This window comes from Dromiciops gliroides, chromosome 1 (assembly GCF_019393635.1).
Source record: "Dromiciops gliroides isolate mDroGli1 chromosome 1, mDroGli1.pri, whole genome shotgun sequence".
NCBI classification, from domain to species: Eukaryota; Metazoa; Chordata; class Mammalia; order Microbiotheria; family Microbiotheriidae; genus Dromiciops; species Dromiciops gliroides.
This window is the reverse complement of record NC_057861.1, coordinates 86,529,077-86,545,096: the sequence shown is the minus strand read 5'-3', so window position 1 is coordinate 86,545,096 and position 16,020 is coordinate 86,529,077. Positions and strand designations below refer to the sequence as shown.

The following is a 16,020-nucleotide window of genomic DNA, read 5'->3' as shown; positions in this document are numbered from 1 at the left end:
CTATCTTGTATCAGACTTATTTGGTTACATGTTGTATTTCTTCCCCCTCCCCCCAAGCAGATGGTAAGATCTCTGAGGGCAGGAAGTGTTATTTTTTATAAACTCAAGTCCTAAGTGACAATAAATGCCCTTTCCATTAAGCCACAATGCCTACTGGTCTCTCAGTAATCTTTTAAAAATACAAAAGCAGTAGCATAGTACCTTTAATATAGCAGTTATAGGTAAGAGAAAAAGAAAGTCCCCTAAAATTATCTGGCATTGGAAGCAGAGGCACCAAAAAGCAAAGCAATGAATTTTCTTTAGAGGCTTAATAAATGTTGTAACTAATTTAGTCATGAATTCAAGAAGATCCAATTTAACTTCAATGCTATCCTATTAAATCTATTTTCTAATTTTCAAATTGGACCAAATATGGCATTGCTGAATTAAAAAATATATATATAATGATCTAGCTAGCATGGGAAAGGATTAACAACAAGTAAGCCTGGGTTTTTACGGCACTGCTGAACATTAATATTGGCTAAGCCATAACTTGTGGAATTCAAATTACCCTTCCTGTAAAATAAAAAGACTTTTTTTTGGTTAAGACAGATCTGCAACTACAACTAGAAAGGTGTATAAGCCTAATAAGCTGCCAAAGTGATAAATTTTTCAAACACAATATTTTTAATGCTTAAAAGTAAGTTTCCCAGTTTTGGGGTTTATTGTAGCCACTATCTTGGCCATTAGCAAATCAATTTGGTTTGTAAGGCTCCCCTTCTGAAGTGTTCCTCACAAAGATATAATCCCTCATGGACAAAACCAACAGAACAGAAGGAATCACCAAAAAGCCATGCAATCTCAATATAAAATAATAATAATTATATATATATATATAAACACTTATTATCTGCCAGGCACCATTATAAGCACTTTACAATTATTATCTCATTTAATCCTTCACAATGACTCTGTGAGAGAAGTCCTATTATGATGCTCATTTTTTTTTGTGGTGGTGGTGGTTTTGGTTTTTTTGGTGGGACAATGAGGGTTAAGTGATTTGCCCAAGGTCACACAGCTAGTGTCAAGTGTCTGAGGTTGGATCTGAACTCAGGTCCTCCTGAATCCAGGGCTGGTGCTTTATCCACTGTACCATCTAGCTGCCCCCTATTATGCTCATTTTACAGATGAGGAAACAGAGGCAAACAGGTTAAGTAATTTGCCCAGGGTTATATGGCTAGGAAATATCTATGGCTGGATTAGAACTAAGGTCTTCCTGACTTCAGGTCTAGGGTCTATCTTCTGTGTTACCCACCTGTCTCATTAAAAAAAAAAAAAGATAATAAATTTTCCCTTAAGATGGAGAACATATTGGCATCTGAACAGGGTACATGACTGTTCCTATCTATGAAGTAACTTGTCATCAGTGAAAAGGTCCATTTTAAACAACTATCTAGCTTAATCTTTAAAGGACTGATATGAGATAAGAGAGACAGCATGGCATAATGGATAGGACCAGCCTTAGAGGCAAGAAGACCTGATCGAGTCCAGAATTTTACACATCTTGGTTGTGTGGCCCTGGGTAAGTCACTTAATCACCTCAGTACCCCAACTACTCTCGGACTATAAATTGAATTGCAGGGAAATTTCTAACCCTGGAGGTCAGAACTTTTTTTTAATCTTTAAAAGTACATTTCAGGGGCTGTTAGGTGGTGCAGTAGATAAAGCACCAGCCCTGGATTCAGGAGGACCTGAGTTCAAATCCAAATCTGACCTCAGACACTTGACACTTACTAGCTGTGTGACCCTGGGCAAGTCACTTAACCCTCACTGCCCCCCCCCCAAAAAAAGTACATTTCAATTCTTGAGAATTAACTTACCTTTCTCCCCAAGGACAAGTCCATTAGATTCCAGTTACTCTTTATTTTTATGTAATAAAATATTTTGAATTATTTACAGTTCCAAAGCATTTTCATATACATTACTTATCACAACAACTAGATGAAGTAAGATGGGTAGGGCAAAAATTACATGAACAGACTGGAGCATAGAGAATTTGAGGGACCTTTCGAAAAGTACCACTTGCAGACTGCTGAGCTAGGACTACGACCCAGGGCTTCTGACTCCAAATCGGTCTTTTTGCCCCCACACCACACTGTAAACTACTGTTAGGTTTGGAACAGAATAATTTGGGGGATTGAAACCTTAGATAAATGATTAGCATTGCCATCCATGATGCTATGTGCTACCCTTCTCATTTTCTCCCCACTTGCATCACATAATTCAGAGGTAAATGACATCTGTCTATATGAAGGGCAACTGTGCCAAAGAGAGGAAAAGGGAACAAAGGAAGGGGGGGGGGAGCCACAGACTGAAGCAGTATCTCCCTTCCTCATGAAGTAGAAGTACCAGGTCTCCATTAGGATGAAGAGGCTGTTCTGGCCAAAAGAAATTAATGTATTTATGTTTCAAGGCATTTCCAATTCAAGCTTCCATTTACCTGCTGGCACCAAGGTATACTACTCTCCAATCCTCAACCCCTACCCAAAACTCCCTTAAAAAGCCTGTAGCAAAATCTAAAGTTCCAGGAAGAATTCCTCTTGGGCTACTTTATAATTCCAGTCAATAAACAAACACCACAGCTTTTCTCCCCCCTGGAAATGTTATATTACATTAAAAAATCCTGCAGACAAGGAGTTTTTCTCTAACTAGATACACCAAAGGGTCAGCAGTAAATGTGTTGACAGCAGACAACAGGAGTGCTTAGTGTCTTTCCATCTTCAGCTTATTAACGTATTGAGTATATCCAAAGCAAAAAGAGTATTTGCTAGTATCACAGAAGCTTATCAGGACAAGGCCACATAAATCTTCCTTGGCCATTATTTATTTTCCTGTCGCACCTCAATTGCCAGAATAAAATGTTGCAGCACCAACACATTTATGAGTAGGTCTGTACAGTTTACGGGTTTTGTTCTAGTCTGATCATTTCTCTCTCTCAGAATGCAGACCTACAAATACATCAAGGAAGGTGTTTAGAATCATATTGTGATAAAAGCACCTATGAAGTTGGTAGTGTAGGGACCAAGTCACTCTGGCAAATAAATCCATATCTGTAAACAAAGGACACTTGAGCTATCCAAAATAAGTGGATTTAGTTCTTCCCCAAAAGATAAAAGTAAGGAAATGAAAGGGCACACACACTGAGAAAGTAGAGTTGTTGGGATTTTTTCCTTCAAGAAAGAATTCTGTTATTGTAGGAAGTACAATATAATAACCCCATATGTACTGCAAAAACGGGGAACCAGGTAGATGCCCACTGACAGGGAAGGAAATACCTGAAAAAAACATTGTATAAGAATGTAATGGACTATGATTTCACCATAAGATAAAGTGGACAGGAAGAATTCAAAGAAACATCAAAAGACCTGTAAGAAGTGATATATAGGGGCAGCTAGATGGCGCAGTGGTTAAAGCACCAGCCCTGGATTCAGGAGTACCTGAGTTCAAATCCGGCCTCAGACACTTGACACCTACTAGCTGTGTGACCCTGGGCAAGTCACTTAACCCCCATTGCCAAAAAAAAAAAGTGATATATAGTACAGGCAAGAAAACAACATACAAAAGAAGATAAGCAAAAAAACCCACAAAAAACAAAACCTAAAAGTAAGGTGAATGCTGAAGAACTATGAGACAATTGAAGTTCCAAGGGTCAAATGAGGAAACAAATTTTCTTCCTTTCAGTAAAGAAATGGGGAGATTTTGTATACACTATCGGAGTTGGTCACTCTGGTTTCTCTTAAGATTTTCTCTTTGTTACAAGGAAGACTTGATAGAGTGGTAAGATATTAAAAATAGGAATGTGGCATAAAATATAAGCTATAAAATTTGGTTTTTTAAAAGACAAAATAAGGCACACAAGACATAGAGCTCAAGTCCCTTTTCCCAACCATTTCCTAGCTGTGTGACCTTAAGCAAGTAAGTTCAATAAAGTCTCGGTTATCTCATCTATAAAATTTCTCTAACACCATCCACATTACCTGCCTCACAGACCTTTATCATAAGGATGAAAGGAGAATGTGTATAAAAGCATTCTGGAAATTCAGAAGTGTTTCTACATAGTTTCTTTCCTTTACTGTCACCACATGAGTCCTTGGAGAACCTTCCTAAGACTGAAGTTTTGGAAATATACAACTACTCTTTCTCTTCTGCCCTCATCCTTGAAGTAAGTAATTCACTAGCAATTCAATAAATATTTATTAAGCCCCCAGAACAGCTTAAACATGACTGGCTCCTAGTCAGGGATGGAGTACAACTAAATAAGGGTTGGAAAAAACATTATCTGCTTAAAGTCCAAAAAATATAATTTTTTTACAAAAGCCTTTAAGATGAAAAGCAAAAGGGTAAGAAAAAACTGCCTACCTGTATATAGCAAACCAGATACTAGAGGGCCTAGCCACATTGTAGGAAGCAGAACAGAGATGACCAAAAATTCATAGCAAGCAAATTCCAAGGAAAGAGCAAGGAATAAAAATCGTAGACACTGAGATCTAGACCAAAAACACAAAACGAACAAGCAAGATTAACTAGATAGCCAAATGAAAGGGGACAAATTTGACTTGTAAAGTATCACTAAAAGTCAGTGTGATGAAATCCGTGACTGAAATGTGATTCTGGATGGGTATGTCTTATTCCAAAGTAACAGAATAAATAAATGAGGGGAAGTTATATTCTATATCAAGAAGATAAACTCATCAAAGGAAATCCAGGAAGCAGAGCAGAAAAACTTCTACATAAAAATCATCACAGGAAGAAACAGGGCAATGGTGTCACCAGAGTATACCACATACCGACTAGACAGGAAGGAAAAAATAGAGGATAAGTTCAAGAAAAGGGTCACAGGCCTAGTGCAGAGGCATGATAAAACAATGATAGGGGCCTTCAATTATTCAGAGATCTCCTGGAGTTCTCTCAGCAAAAAATAAAATAAAATCAAAAATAAAAATAGGTAGAACTTCTGGCAATATGGGACTGTGCATACTTCTTAGATTGTGACTCCCAACCCTACAATCTCAAAAAAAAAAGGTATCGTATGTATATTAATTAAAATTGAAGCAAGAATAAGAAAGTGAAGAAACACCTCTCTATGTATAATGAAACGCCTTCTAAAAGAACTTAATTCCTCTTAATTGTCCCCAACCTGGTGCACACTCATCAAGAACAATTCTGATAAACCTACTTAAATCAACATTCACTAAGGTCCTACTCTAAAAAAGGAATGACAGGGAGCAGCTAGGTGGCGCAGTGGATGGAGCACTGGCCCTGGAGTCAGGAGGACCTGAGTTCAAATCCGGGCTCAGACACTTGACACTTACTAGCTGTGTGACCCTGGGCAAGTCACTTAACCCCATTGCCCTGCAAACAAATAAACAAAAAACAAAAACAAAAGAGGAATAACAGATTTTGACTTCAAAAACACAAAAGTAGAAGAAAATCTGACTAATAAAAATCAAAATACAATGAACACTATCAATATTCACAAGCACTATACAACCCAAAGTAAGCAGCCTTGAAGGCAGGATGCACAGATATAATTTAAGAATCATAGGTCTCTCATAAAAACAGGACTTTAAAAGCCTGAAATAACATATGCAGTTCTATTTCTATACCATGAATCCAGACCAAAATGTGCAGCTGATCAGGAAACTCAATCCCAAGGTCAGGACTCTGAACAGTAGTTCAGAACAGCACAAAGAGGCCTTTGCAGACCTGAGAATACTTCTGCTACCTCCTTCCCACCATGCCATCATAGCCCAAGCATCTTGATGGAGGACAATACTTCAAATGGGAGCAAGTAGCCCCCTGTTGGCTTTTGTTTTTGGTTCAGGCCACCATACTTAGCCTCCAATCAAACCTTCATAGCTTTGTATTTTGGAACTCAAGATTTCTTATGCAAGTATGATGAAAGTCTTCATCCAAAACACCACTTGAAAAATCACAGCCAAAAACCTTAATGACAGCTAGAGCTGCTTCTGTAGCACTAAAGGCCCTTCAGCATGAAGTAGCTGCCAGACTCCAATGTCTAAATGGAAACTACGGCGAGCTATAGTGTATTTAAATACCATTTATTTATGCATCTCTTGGACATAGTTCATCCTTCCCAAAGCTCAAGCAATACAAAGCTAACTACTTGGTGAAAGAAATGTCTGTAACTACTGTCATCAAAGGCAAAAAAGTAAGGATGCTAAGAATAATATTTCTCAATTTCTCATTCCTAAATATTTAATTAAAATCCATACGATAAACATTTTATTACATGTCAGAGACTAGTAAGCATTCTTCTGAGAACATTACATGATGTTTATTTAGAGAAATACAGGAAGAAAAGACCAATCTAGTGCAAAATAATTCCTTCTGCCTTTCAAAAGGATGACACATTCTAACATTTCCCCACATTTTATAAGAGTAATTTCCTCCCAGAGAACTAGATGACAAATGACCACTCAACTAATACTAAATTTAAAATGTCAAAGATTTTGAAAATGGATTCAGATAAATTATAAAGATCTGGCTGTAGGCATCATCACCTTTCCAAGTCTCCACTCTAATCCAAATTAGGATACAATTCTATTACACCAAATAATTTCTAAGAATTTGCAAATGCCATTTTATTCTTCATAACCACAAAAGAAATTTTGCCGGCAGTTACCTCCATGATAAGAGGCAATGCCAGCTTCCTCAAGGGCAGAGACCACATTTATACACCTCTCTAGCTCCAGGGCTCAGCCTAAGGAGAAGACTCTTGATAAACATTTGATCATAATGAGCTAAAAAGCTATAAAAAGGCCAGACGAGTTTTAAAGAATGAGGAAAGGATGACCAGAAGAAAATAAGCCATTTCATCCACTACACTATAAAGAGTTGAGGCAGCAGAGAAAGTATAATATGGTGGGGAAAAAACAATGGACTTGGAACAAGAGCTGGGTTCAAGTACTAACTCCTGTCCCCATAACGATAGGGCCAGCCATCTTAGTTTTCTTTCTTTCTTTCTTTTTTTTTTATGAGAGGCAATTGGGGTTAAGTGACTTGCCCAGGGTCACACAGCCAGTAAGTGTCAAGTGTCTGATGCCGGATTTGAACTCAGGTCCTACTGACTCCAGGGCTGGTGCTCTATCCACTGCGTCACCTAGCTGCCCCTTTAGTTTTCTATTACCCTATTTTTCTCATAGTAAACTAGAAACTGATCTTCATTCTACCAACCTTACTGGGTTTTTGTAATAAACACATTTTATAAACCATCCAGCACTGTATAAATAGGAGCTATTATAGGGAGCGTTATTATTATGTTGCATCCCTACAACTCCAATAGCATCTAGTTTAGAAGAAATAATTTATATAATCTGGCTTTTCCATCTATGTGATGCTAAGTAACTAACGACTGATTTTTTTGTTCCACACCAAAAAGGACCAGTCCTTTTCACACTTCAGTCTAAACTTTTGTCTGCTGTAAAGGTAGAGAGGGAAAAAATATCCCCTTGTTTTGGGGGGCCATCCTCTGAGCAGAGGCTGAATAGGCAAAACGCTGCTCCAAGTTAATGCAGGGACAAAGGCACAACTAGGACCAAGGTACAAAAGCTTTGGTTTCAATCTGGAACTAATCCTAAAATCCTTTTCAGCTCCCACATCCTTATTTTATGAAAAGGCACAATTCGGGCAACTAGGTGGCGCAGTTGAAAAGGCACTGGCCCTGGATTCAGGAGGACCTGAGTTCAAATCTGACCTCAGACACTTACTAGCTGTGTGACTGTGGGCAAGTCACTTAACCCTCATTGTCCCACCCCACCCCCCAAAAAATTGGGGCAGCTAGGTGATATAGTGGATAACCCACTGATCCTGGATTCAGGAGGACCCGAGTTCAAATCCGGCTTCAGACACTTGACACATACTAGCTGTGTGACCCTGGGCAAGTCACAACCCCAAATGCCTCATCCAAACAAAAAAAAGAAAAAAGAAAAGGCACAATTCAATTCAACCACTATTTGTGAAGCGCCTACTATGGTCAAGGAAAGCACTGTACCATGCTTTGACTAGAAAAGACAAATGTTCATATCACTATAAAGATTATTAAACATTTACTTAACACCTAATATGTGCAAGGCAACATAAGTAAGAACTTCAAAAATCTTAGTGCACTTTTAATCTAATGATTTATGTTTCTTCAATCACTTCTGTGAAATTATTTTCTCACTTTGAAAAATGGTATAATAATTCTTACCTAACTTCCACAGAGGGTAAACTGAATCAAGAGGTCATGGATATGAAAATATTTTATAAAATGTAAAATGATACAAATATCAGTCATAATTCTTATCACCAATCTATGGAACTGGAGAGAGTACTCTGGGGGTTCTGATTCCTTTGCCCCCAATTTTTTTTTTTAAGTGAGGCAATTGGGGTTAAGTGACTTGCCCAGGGTCACACAGCTAGTAAGTGTCTGAGGATGATTTGAAATCAGGTACTCCTGACTCCAGGGCCGGTACTCGCTCTATCCATTGAGCCATCTAGCTGTCCCTGCCCCAAATTTTAATAATAATACTAGCTAACATTTCTATAGTGCTCTAAGATTTGCAAAATGTTTTACTTATATTACCTCATTTGATCCTCACAACAGTCCTATAAGGTAGATGATATTAGTACCCACATTTTACAGACGAGCAAATTGAAACAGAGAGGTTAAGTGACTGGCCCAGAATCACAAAGCTGTAAAGAATCGGAGGTAGGATTTGAACTCAGATCAGGCTGACTCCAAATCCACTGTTCACTCCATGGTGCCACCAAGCTGCCTAATCAAGATTAGTAACCAAAGACTGCTTTCAGTCTCATTTTAAATAGTGAAAGTATTTGATTTTAAAAATGTAGTTTTCAAACTGAATTGGTATTCCCTTATCACTCAAAACTTAGGTCAAAGAACCAACCAATGTGGTAGGGAAATCTTGTAAAATCTACAAAGCCCTTGAAGGCAAGACCGTGTCTTCTTTATCTTTGTATTTTCCAGAGTCATATATTAGGAGCTCCTATTACATGCACAGCGTGGTGCTGGACAATGGGAACCAAAGAAGACCTGAATTCAGTCCCGCTTCTGATGCATACTGGCCATGTACCCATAAGCAAATCATGCTTTAGGCAACTCTCTAAGACCATAAGTTTCAGAGAAGGTGCCCACCTACATTAGGAGGAGTCTCCTTATCAAGGAGCTCCCTATACCAATGAAATCACTAGTACAGTCCCTGTTCCTGAGTATTCATAGAGATATACACATATATACACACCTGAGTGTATATGAAAGTATACACATTAGTATGTATATTTAGATAAAATACAGAGTATCCCAAAAGTCTTAGTACAATGTAAAGCTTTATTATTAAATAGCCTTGTATCCCCAACTGTAATACTTAAAACTTTAGTATGTAGAGAGAGTGATACAGGCTGTCCCTGAGAAAGGGTTGTACTCCTAAAGCTGTATCTCTTTGCAAGGAAAAAGACAGACACACATATACATCAGATGTCCTCTCACTGCTAGCATGTTCCCTCTGAGACTACTTCCACTTTACCCTGAATATCTCTGGTATGTTATACTTGTTTGCAAGTTGTCTCCCCTATTCAACTGTGAGCTCCTTGAAGGATGGCACCGTTTTTTTCCTTTCTTTGTATCCCCAGAACTTAGCAGAGTGCCTAACACACAGTAAATACTTAATAAATGCTTGCTGATTTGTTGTTGACACTAAAAAAAACCAAGCAATCATAGTCTGCTATAAATCAGGTTTCATACAAGCTGGATATGAATAAAAAATGAGGCCACATTTTTACCAATTATTGAATTAATAAATATCTTTTACTCCAACCAGACTGGAACTTACCTTTGTTGAAGTCCTTAGGATCCAATGACAAACTATAACCAGGAAGAGTCTCCAAGAGCAGTTTATAGCAAGCCCTCCATCCAGGCTCAGCAATACTGGGGGCTACACACTGCATTGCAGCTACCCTCTTGAAGAAAGCAGATTTGCGATGGAAACCAATTAGTTCATAGAGCTCAGAAAGAATGCTGTAACGCTGGATTTTCTCTTCTTCTGAAAGCTGAAATATAGAAAGAAACAAAATTTGTACAAGTTCTCCATGAATAATGCAGAGAACACACATAAAATGTTTATTTTCCTTTAAGGACAAAACATAGACATGAAATATCATAAAAAACAAGATCCTTACTTCTTGTATTATTACATTACTAAGGAGTTGAAATATAACACTGATTTTGGCCTCGTGTCAAATTCTAAAAACTTTTCTAACACCTTTCCTATAAACTTTGGCCTTTCATATCTGCTAATAAGGTCTATATTCTTTGGTATGTTTATAAGTTACACATTCTGAAAAATAACTATTTTAAGGTACAAGGTATATCTTAAGTAATACCATTCATTAATTCATAGAAAATATGATGTTAATAAAACATAACAAGAAATTAATCCCATAGGAACAATGTTTAACTACATACAGTAAACAATATGGTGTTAGAACCACAGAATCAAGAGATTGAAGGAGGTCTTTAGATCATCTCATAACTGAACAGGAATCTTCTCTATGATGCCCCTGGACAAGTCATCATTCAACATGACAAGAACCATACTGAGATGAAGAACCAATTAATAGATGCAAGAGTCAGGGGGCGGCTAGGTGGCGCAGTGGATAAAGCACCGGACCTGGATTCAGGAGTTCAAATCCGGCCTCAGACACTTGACACTTACTAGCTGTGTGACCCTGGGCAAGTCACTTAATCCCCATTGCCCTGCAAAAAAAAAAAAATAGATGCAAAAGTCCCTCAAAATACTTGAATACAGTTATCATGTTATCCCCCTTCATTCTAAAATCCTATAATGCCATGATCCTAATAAAAGAAAGCAGTAAATCTCCAAATAAGTATAAGTGCACATTAGAATATGAAACATATGAAAAAGAGTTTTCAAAAGTCCTAGGAGACATAGAGCAAGGGACAAAAAGTGGGTACAGTCACTCACAGGAATGGTTATCAGGAAAAAATTCATGGATGATGTAATGCCTGAGCCACACCTTGAAGGAATAGGTAGAAAAAGGAAGATACAAATGGGTAAAGGTATAAAGACAAAGAAAGGTCAGGATCAGGGAGGAAACACAGAAGGTCTTCATTATCAAAACATAATTAGTATAGGGGGAAGAAAACACAAAGTGAATCCACCTAAAAGAGGGTACTGTACATAGTAAAATCAAAATTTAAAATAAGTTTATCTTATATTTAACAAAATATAGATAATTTTATCTGCTAATTCTTTTGTTTGTTTGTTTTGTTTTGTTTTTTGGTGAGGCAATTGGGGTTAAGTGACTTGCCCAGGGTCACACAGCTAGTAAGTGTCAAGTGTCTGAGGCCGGATTTGAACTCAGGTACTCCTGAATCCAGGGCTGGTGCTCTATCCATTGCGCCACCTAGCTGCCCCATCTGCTAATTCATAAAACAAACTAATTCTTATCATAAAAATGCATCAAGTGTTGTTTGGTTTGGAGATTATAATTTTATTACAAAATTATATAACACAATAAAAATATCTTTCAGTCTATATTTGAATTGTATAACATGATAATAAAGTTTATTGTTGCAAAAATATTGGAGGGCTTCCACAATTTTCTAAAGGTCTCTCTTTTGAAGCACCTTTTAATAATCAGCAAGAGAAACTGACCTACAAAGAATGAGTGGGGACAGAAGCTAGTGTTAAGCAGGGACACACGCTTGAACAGAGACTAATCTAATAAGTGGTCACTTCATTAGTAGCTATCTTCATGTGATGGTAACTTTTACTTTCCTATATGTCATGAAGAAGCAATGTGGTATAATAGAGAGCTGACCTCTAAGCTAAACTGAAGAGACAGTAGGGTATAGTGGACAAGACCTCAGTGTGACCCTGAGCAAATTACTTAACCTCAGGCAACTGTCCAAAACTAAAAGATACAAAAATGCTGTCCATTTGCATTGGTGGAGAGAGCCTCCTCACTAGGAATTCTATACAACAATTAAGTCATGAGAATAGGCCAAAACAAGATACAACTTCATGACTAAAGGGCCTCGGATAATAAGAAATCCTAGGAATAAAGGTTGTTCAGGATTCAGAGTGGATGTTAGGGATAATTATGAATTAAGGCTAAAAAAGGTAGACAAGAACTATATGAGAAAAGACCTTGAGATCAGTATTTTATTCTGCAGGCAATAGAGAACCATGGATGATTTTGGAACAGAGGAGTATTTATGATCAGATGTATGCTTTCAGAAAACTATCAACAGAGAAACGTGTAGACAATTTTGGAATAGAGAAAGGCTGGAGTAATGGAGAAGTTAAGGGACTAGAAAAATAAAACAGGTAATAAATAAGGGTCTTAATGAGGATAATGACTGTAGGCGTGGAAAGGATGATCATCATTAAGATAATTATCAGTTCATATGGATTCAATTATCATCTCTATGCTAATGGTTCTCAAATTTATATATTCAGCCCTAAATCTCTGCCAATTGCCTATTGGACACCTTGACCTGGATGTACAAAACTGAACTTATTATCTTTGCCACAAATCCTCCCCTCTTCCTAACTTCCCTATGACTGGTGAGTGCACCACCATCCACTCAGTCACCAGACTTGCAATCTAGGCATTGACCAAAACCTGTCATTTTTGCCTTTATAATATCTCTCACATATACCCCCCCTTCTTTCCTCTGACACTGCCACATAACCCTGGTACAAGCCCTCATCACCTCATGCCTAGACTTTTTTTTTTTTTTTTTGGGGGGGGGGGTGTAGGGCAATGAGGGTTAAGTGACTTGTCCAGGGTCACACAACTAGTAAGTGTCAAGTGTCTGAGGCCGGATTTGAACTCGGGTCCTCCTGACTCCAGGGCCATTGCTCTATCCACTGTGCCACCTAGCTGCCCCTTACACCTGGACTATTACAATAGTCTGCTTGTTGGTCCCCACTCCAATCTATCCTCCACTTAGCTACCTAATTGGTCTTCTTAAAATACAGGTCTGACCAGGTCACCTCCCCTATTCAATAAACTCCAGAATTTCCCTATTACCTCCAGGAAAAAATATAAATCCTCTGCTTGGTGTTCAAAGTTCATTGTAACCTGCATCCCACCTACTTTTCCAATCTTTTTACACCTTACACTCTTCTCCCCCCCACATACTCTTTGACCCCTTGCTAATCCTCAAACAAGATGCTCCATCTCCTTATTAATGGTTATTTTTTCTAGCCCTCCCCAAAACCTGATCTCTGCCTCCTGGCTTCCCTAGCTTCTTTTAGGTCTCAGATAAAAATCCCTACCTTCTGCAAGCACCTTCTAGTGCCTTCCCTTATTTTGACTCTTTCTAATTCATCCTATACAATATATAGCTTTCTGCACATGGTTGTTTACACATCATCTCTTCCATTAGACTGAGAGCTCCCAAAAAGCAAAGCCTACCCTTTGTCTTTCTTTGTATCCTCAGCTCTTAGCATGATGCCTGGCACAGAATAAGCATTTAATTAATATTTATGGACTGACTAGTTAGAGAAGTCAACAGAATCAACAAAAAAATCAACTTGAAACAGTAAGTTCAGCAAAGTTGTAGTACATAAAATAAATTCACAGACATCAAAAGAATTTCTATATATTATGATGAAAACCCAGGAGGGATAGATGGAAAGAGAATTTCCATTTAAAATAACTACAAAGCATATAAAATATTTGGGAAGCTACCTGTCAAGATACAGATAGGAACTATATGAATACAACTACAAAATACTCTCCAAAGAAACAGACAGACCTAAACAGAGGGATAATATCTGCCATGGGTAGACCAAGTCAATATAATAAAAAATGACAATATTTAAATGAATTTACTCATTCAGTGATATACCAAACTACGAAAGGATTATTTATAGATCAAGGAAAAAACAGCAAAATTAAAGGTCAAGAATCTCATGGGAAATAATTTTTTTAAGTGACAAAAAAAGGGAACCTAACAATACTAGATCTCAAATTATACAACTAAGTAGTAATCACGATAATAATGTAGTATTAGCTAAAAATAGAAACTGATCAGTGGAGGTTTAGGTTTAAAAGACACTGAAGCAAAAAAACACAGTAGCCTGGTGTTCAATAAACCCAAAGACTCAAACTACTAGGGTAAGAATTCACTATTTAACAAAAAATGCTGAGAAAAATGGAATGCCATCTGGAAGAAACCAGGTATAGACAAACATCTCACACTTTATACCAAGAAAAGTTCTAAATAAATACATGACCTAGATGACATCATATACAAATTAGAAGAGTAAGGAAGAAATTACCTTTTACATCTATGAATAGGAGATGAGTTCATAACCAAACAATGGGTAGAATGGATCACAGAAGATAAAATGGATAGTTTTAATTATATAAAATTTAAAAGGTTTTGCATAAATAAAACCAATACAGCTGAAAATTTTAAAAGAAACAGGTAAATGGGGAGGGGAGGCAGATATTTGCAACAAGTTTTTCTAATAATAATGTCTCTTACCCAAGACATAAGGAACTGATTCAAATTTATGAGAATAAGAGACATTCTCCAAGTGCTAAATGGTCTAAAGAAAAGAAATCCAAACTATCTATAGCCATAAGAAAAAAGTGCTCAAAATCACTAATTAGACAAATGCAAATTAAAACCACTCCAAGATTCTACCTTATCCCAGATTAGTTTGGCAAAGATGAAAAAAAAGACAATAACAAATATTGGAGGAGCTTCAGGAGAAAGGCAGATTAGTACACAGCTGGTAGAGCAAAGAATTTGTACAGCCATTCTAGAAAACAATTTAGAACTGCTCCTCAAAAGTTACTTAACTACACATACCCTTAGGCCTTAATATCACTACATGGCCTAGATACCCCAAAGGGATCAAAGAAATAGGAAGATGGTCCATAAACACAAAAATATTTTTCGGTGGCAAAGAACTGGAAACTAAGAAGGTGTCCATTAATTGGAGAGTTGTTGAACAAATAATTATGAGCTATGACTATGTTGGAATATTATTGTGCTATAAGAAATTATGAAAGGAATGGTTTCAGAGAAACCTGGGAAGTCCACTATGAAATGATGCAGTGTAAAGTGAGCAAAACCAGGAAAACAATTTGTAGATTAATAATACCTTAGGGGGCAGTTAGGTGCCACAGTGGATAAAGCACAAGCCCTGGATTCAGGAAGACCCAAGTTCAGATATGGTCTCAGACACTTGCCACTTACTAGCTGTGTGGCCCTGGGCAAGTCACTTAATACTCATTGCCCCCCACAAAAATAAATAAATGAGAATACTTTAAAGACAAGTAACTCTGATCAACACAATAACTAACCATGATTCCAAAGGACCCATGATGAAGCATGCCTCCTGAATGAAAGCCAAATTGAACATTTTTTTTTATTTGACCAAAGTGCAAATTCATTTTGTTTGACTATACCTATTTAAGAGGTCTTTAGTTTTTCTTTTGGAAGGGAATGGGGATCATGGGAGCAAGATGAAAGAGAGAGAAAATAGATTCTGACCCACTCTGGTTTCAACCTGAGCCAGTTCATGCCTCCTCAGACAACCTAGGTTCAACCATAGGCTCACCACAGTTGTACCAGACTTAGAGTGGACACCCAAATGGCTCAAGAGATCCATCAGCCTCCTCCTGGGTAGTAGGGATTAAAAACTTACACCACCCCACTCCACAAGAATGAGAGGTTGTAATCAAGTAGTAACATATGAAGGCTTTGAGAAGTGAATTAGCTTCAAGAAAGTAGAGGTAGCAAGGGTAGATCATTTCTGGCAGCATTTGACAGAATTTGACAGAAAAAGAAACTAAGGATCGAGACCATGCAGCTCATTAGTGGCAAACCAGGACCTAAAGACGGTGTTCTTCTCCATGCTACATTGCTTCCCCTACAAAATTAATACATCTGAAAAGCCAGGTTATTAG

At 37.6% G+C, this 16,020-nt stretch overlaps 1 protein-coding gene across 1 annotated transcript in view; it reads right to left on the bottom strand.

Annotated features, from left to right (window-relative positions):
• TRAPPC9 (trafficking protein particle complex subunit 9) overlaps positions 1-16,020 on the bottom strand; it is a 994,996-nt gene that overhangs the window by 884,174 nt on the left and 94,802 nt on the right. Inside the window, 1 exon segment of the mRNA XM_043975265.1 lies at positions 9,894-10,110. Coding sequence (XP_043831200.1) covers positions 9,894-10,110 — 217 coding nt within the window.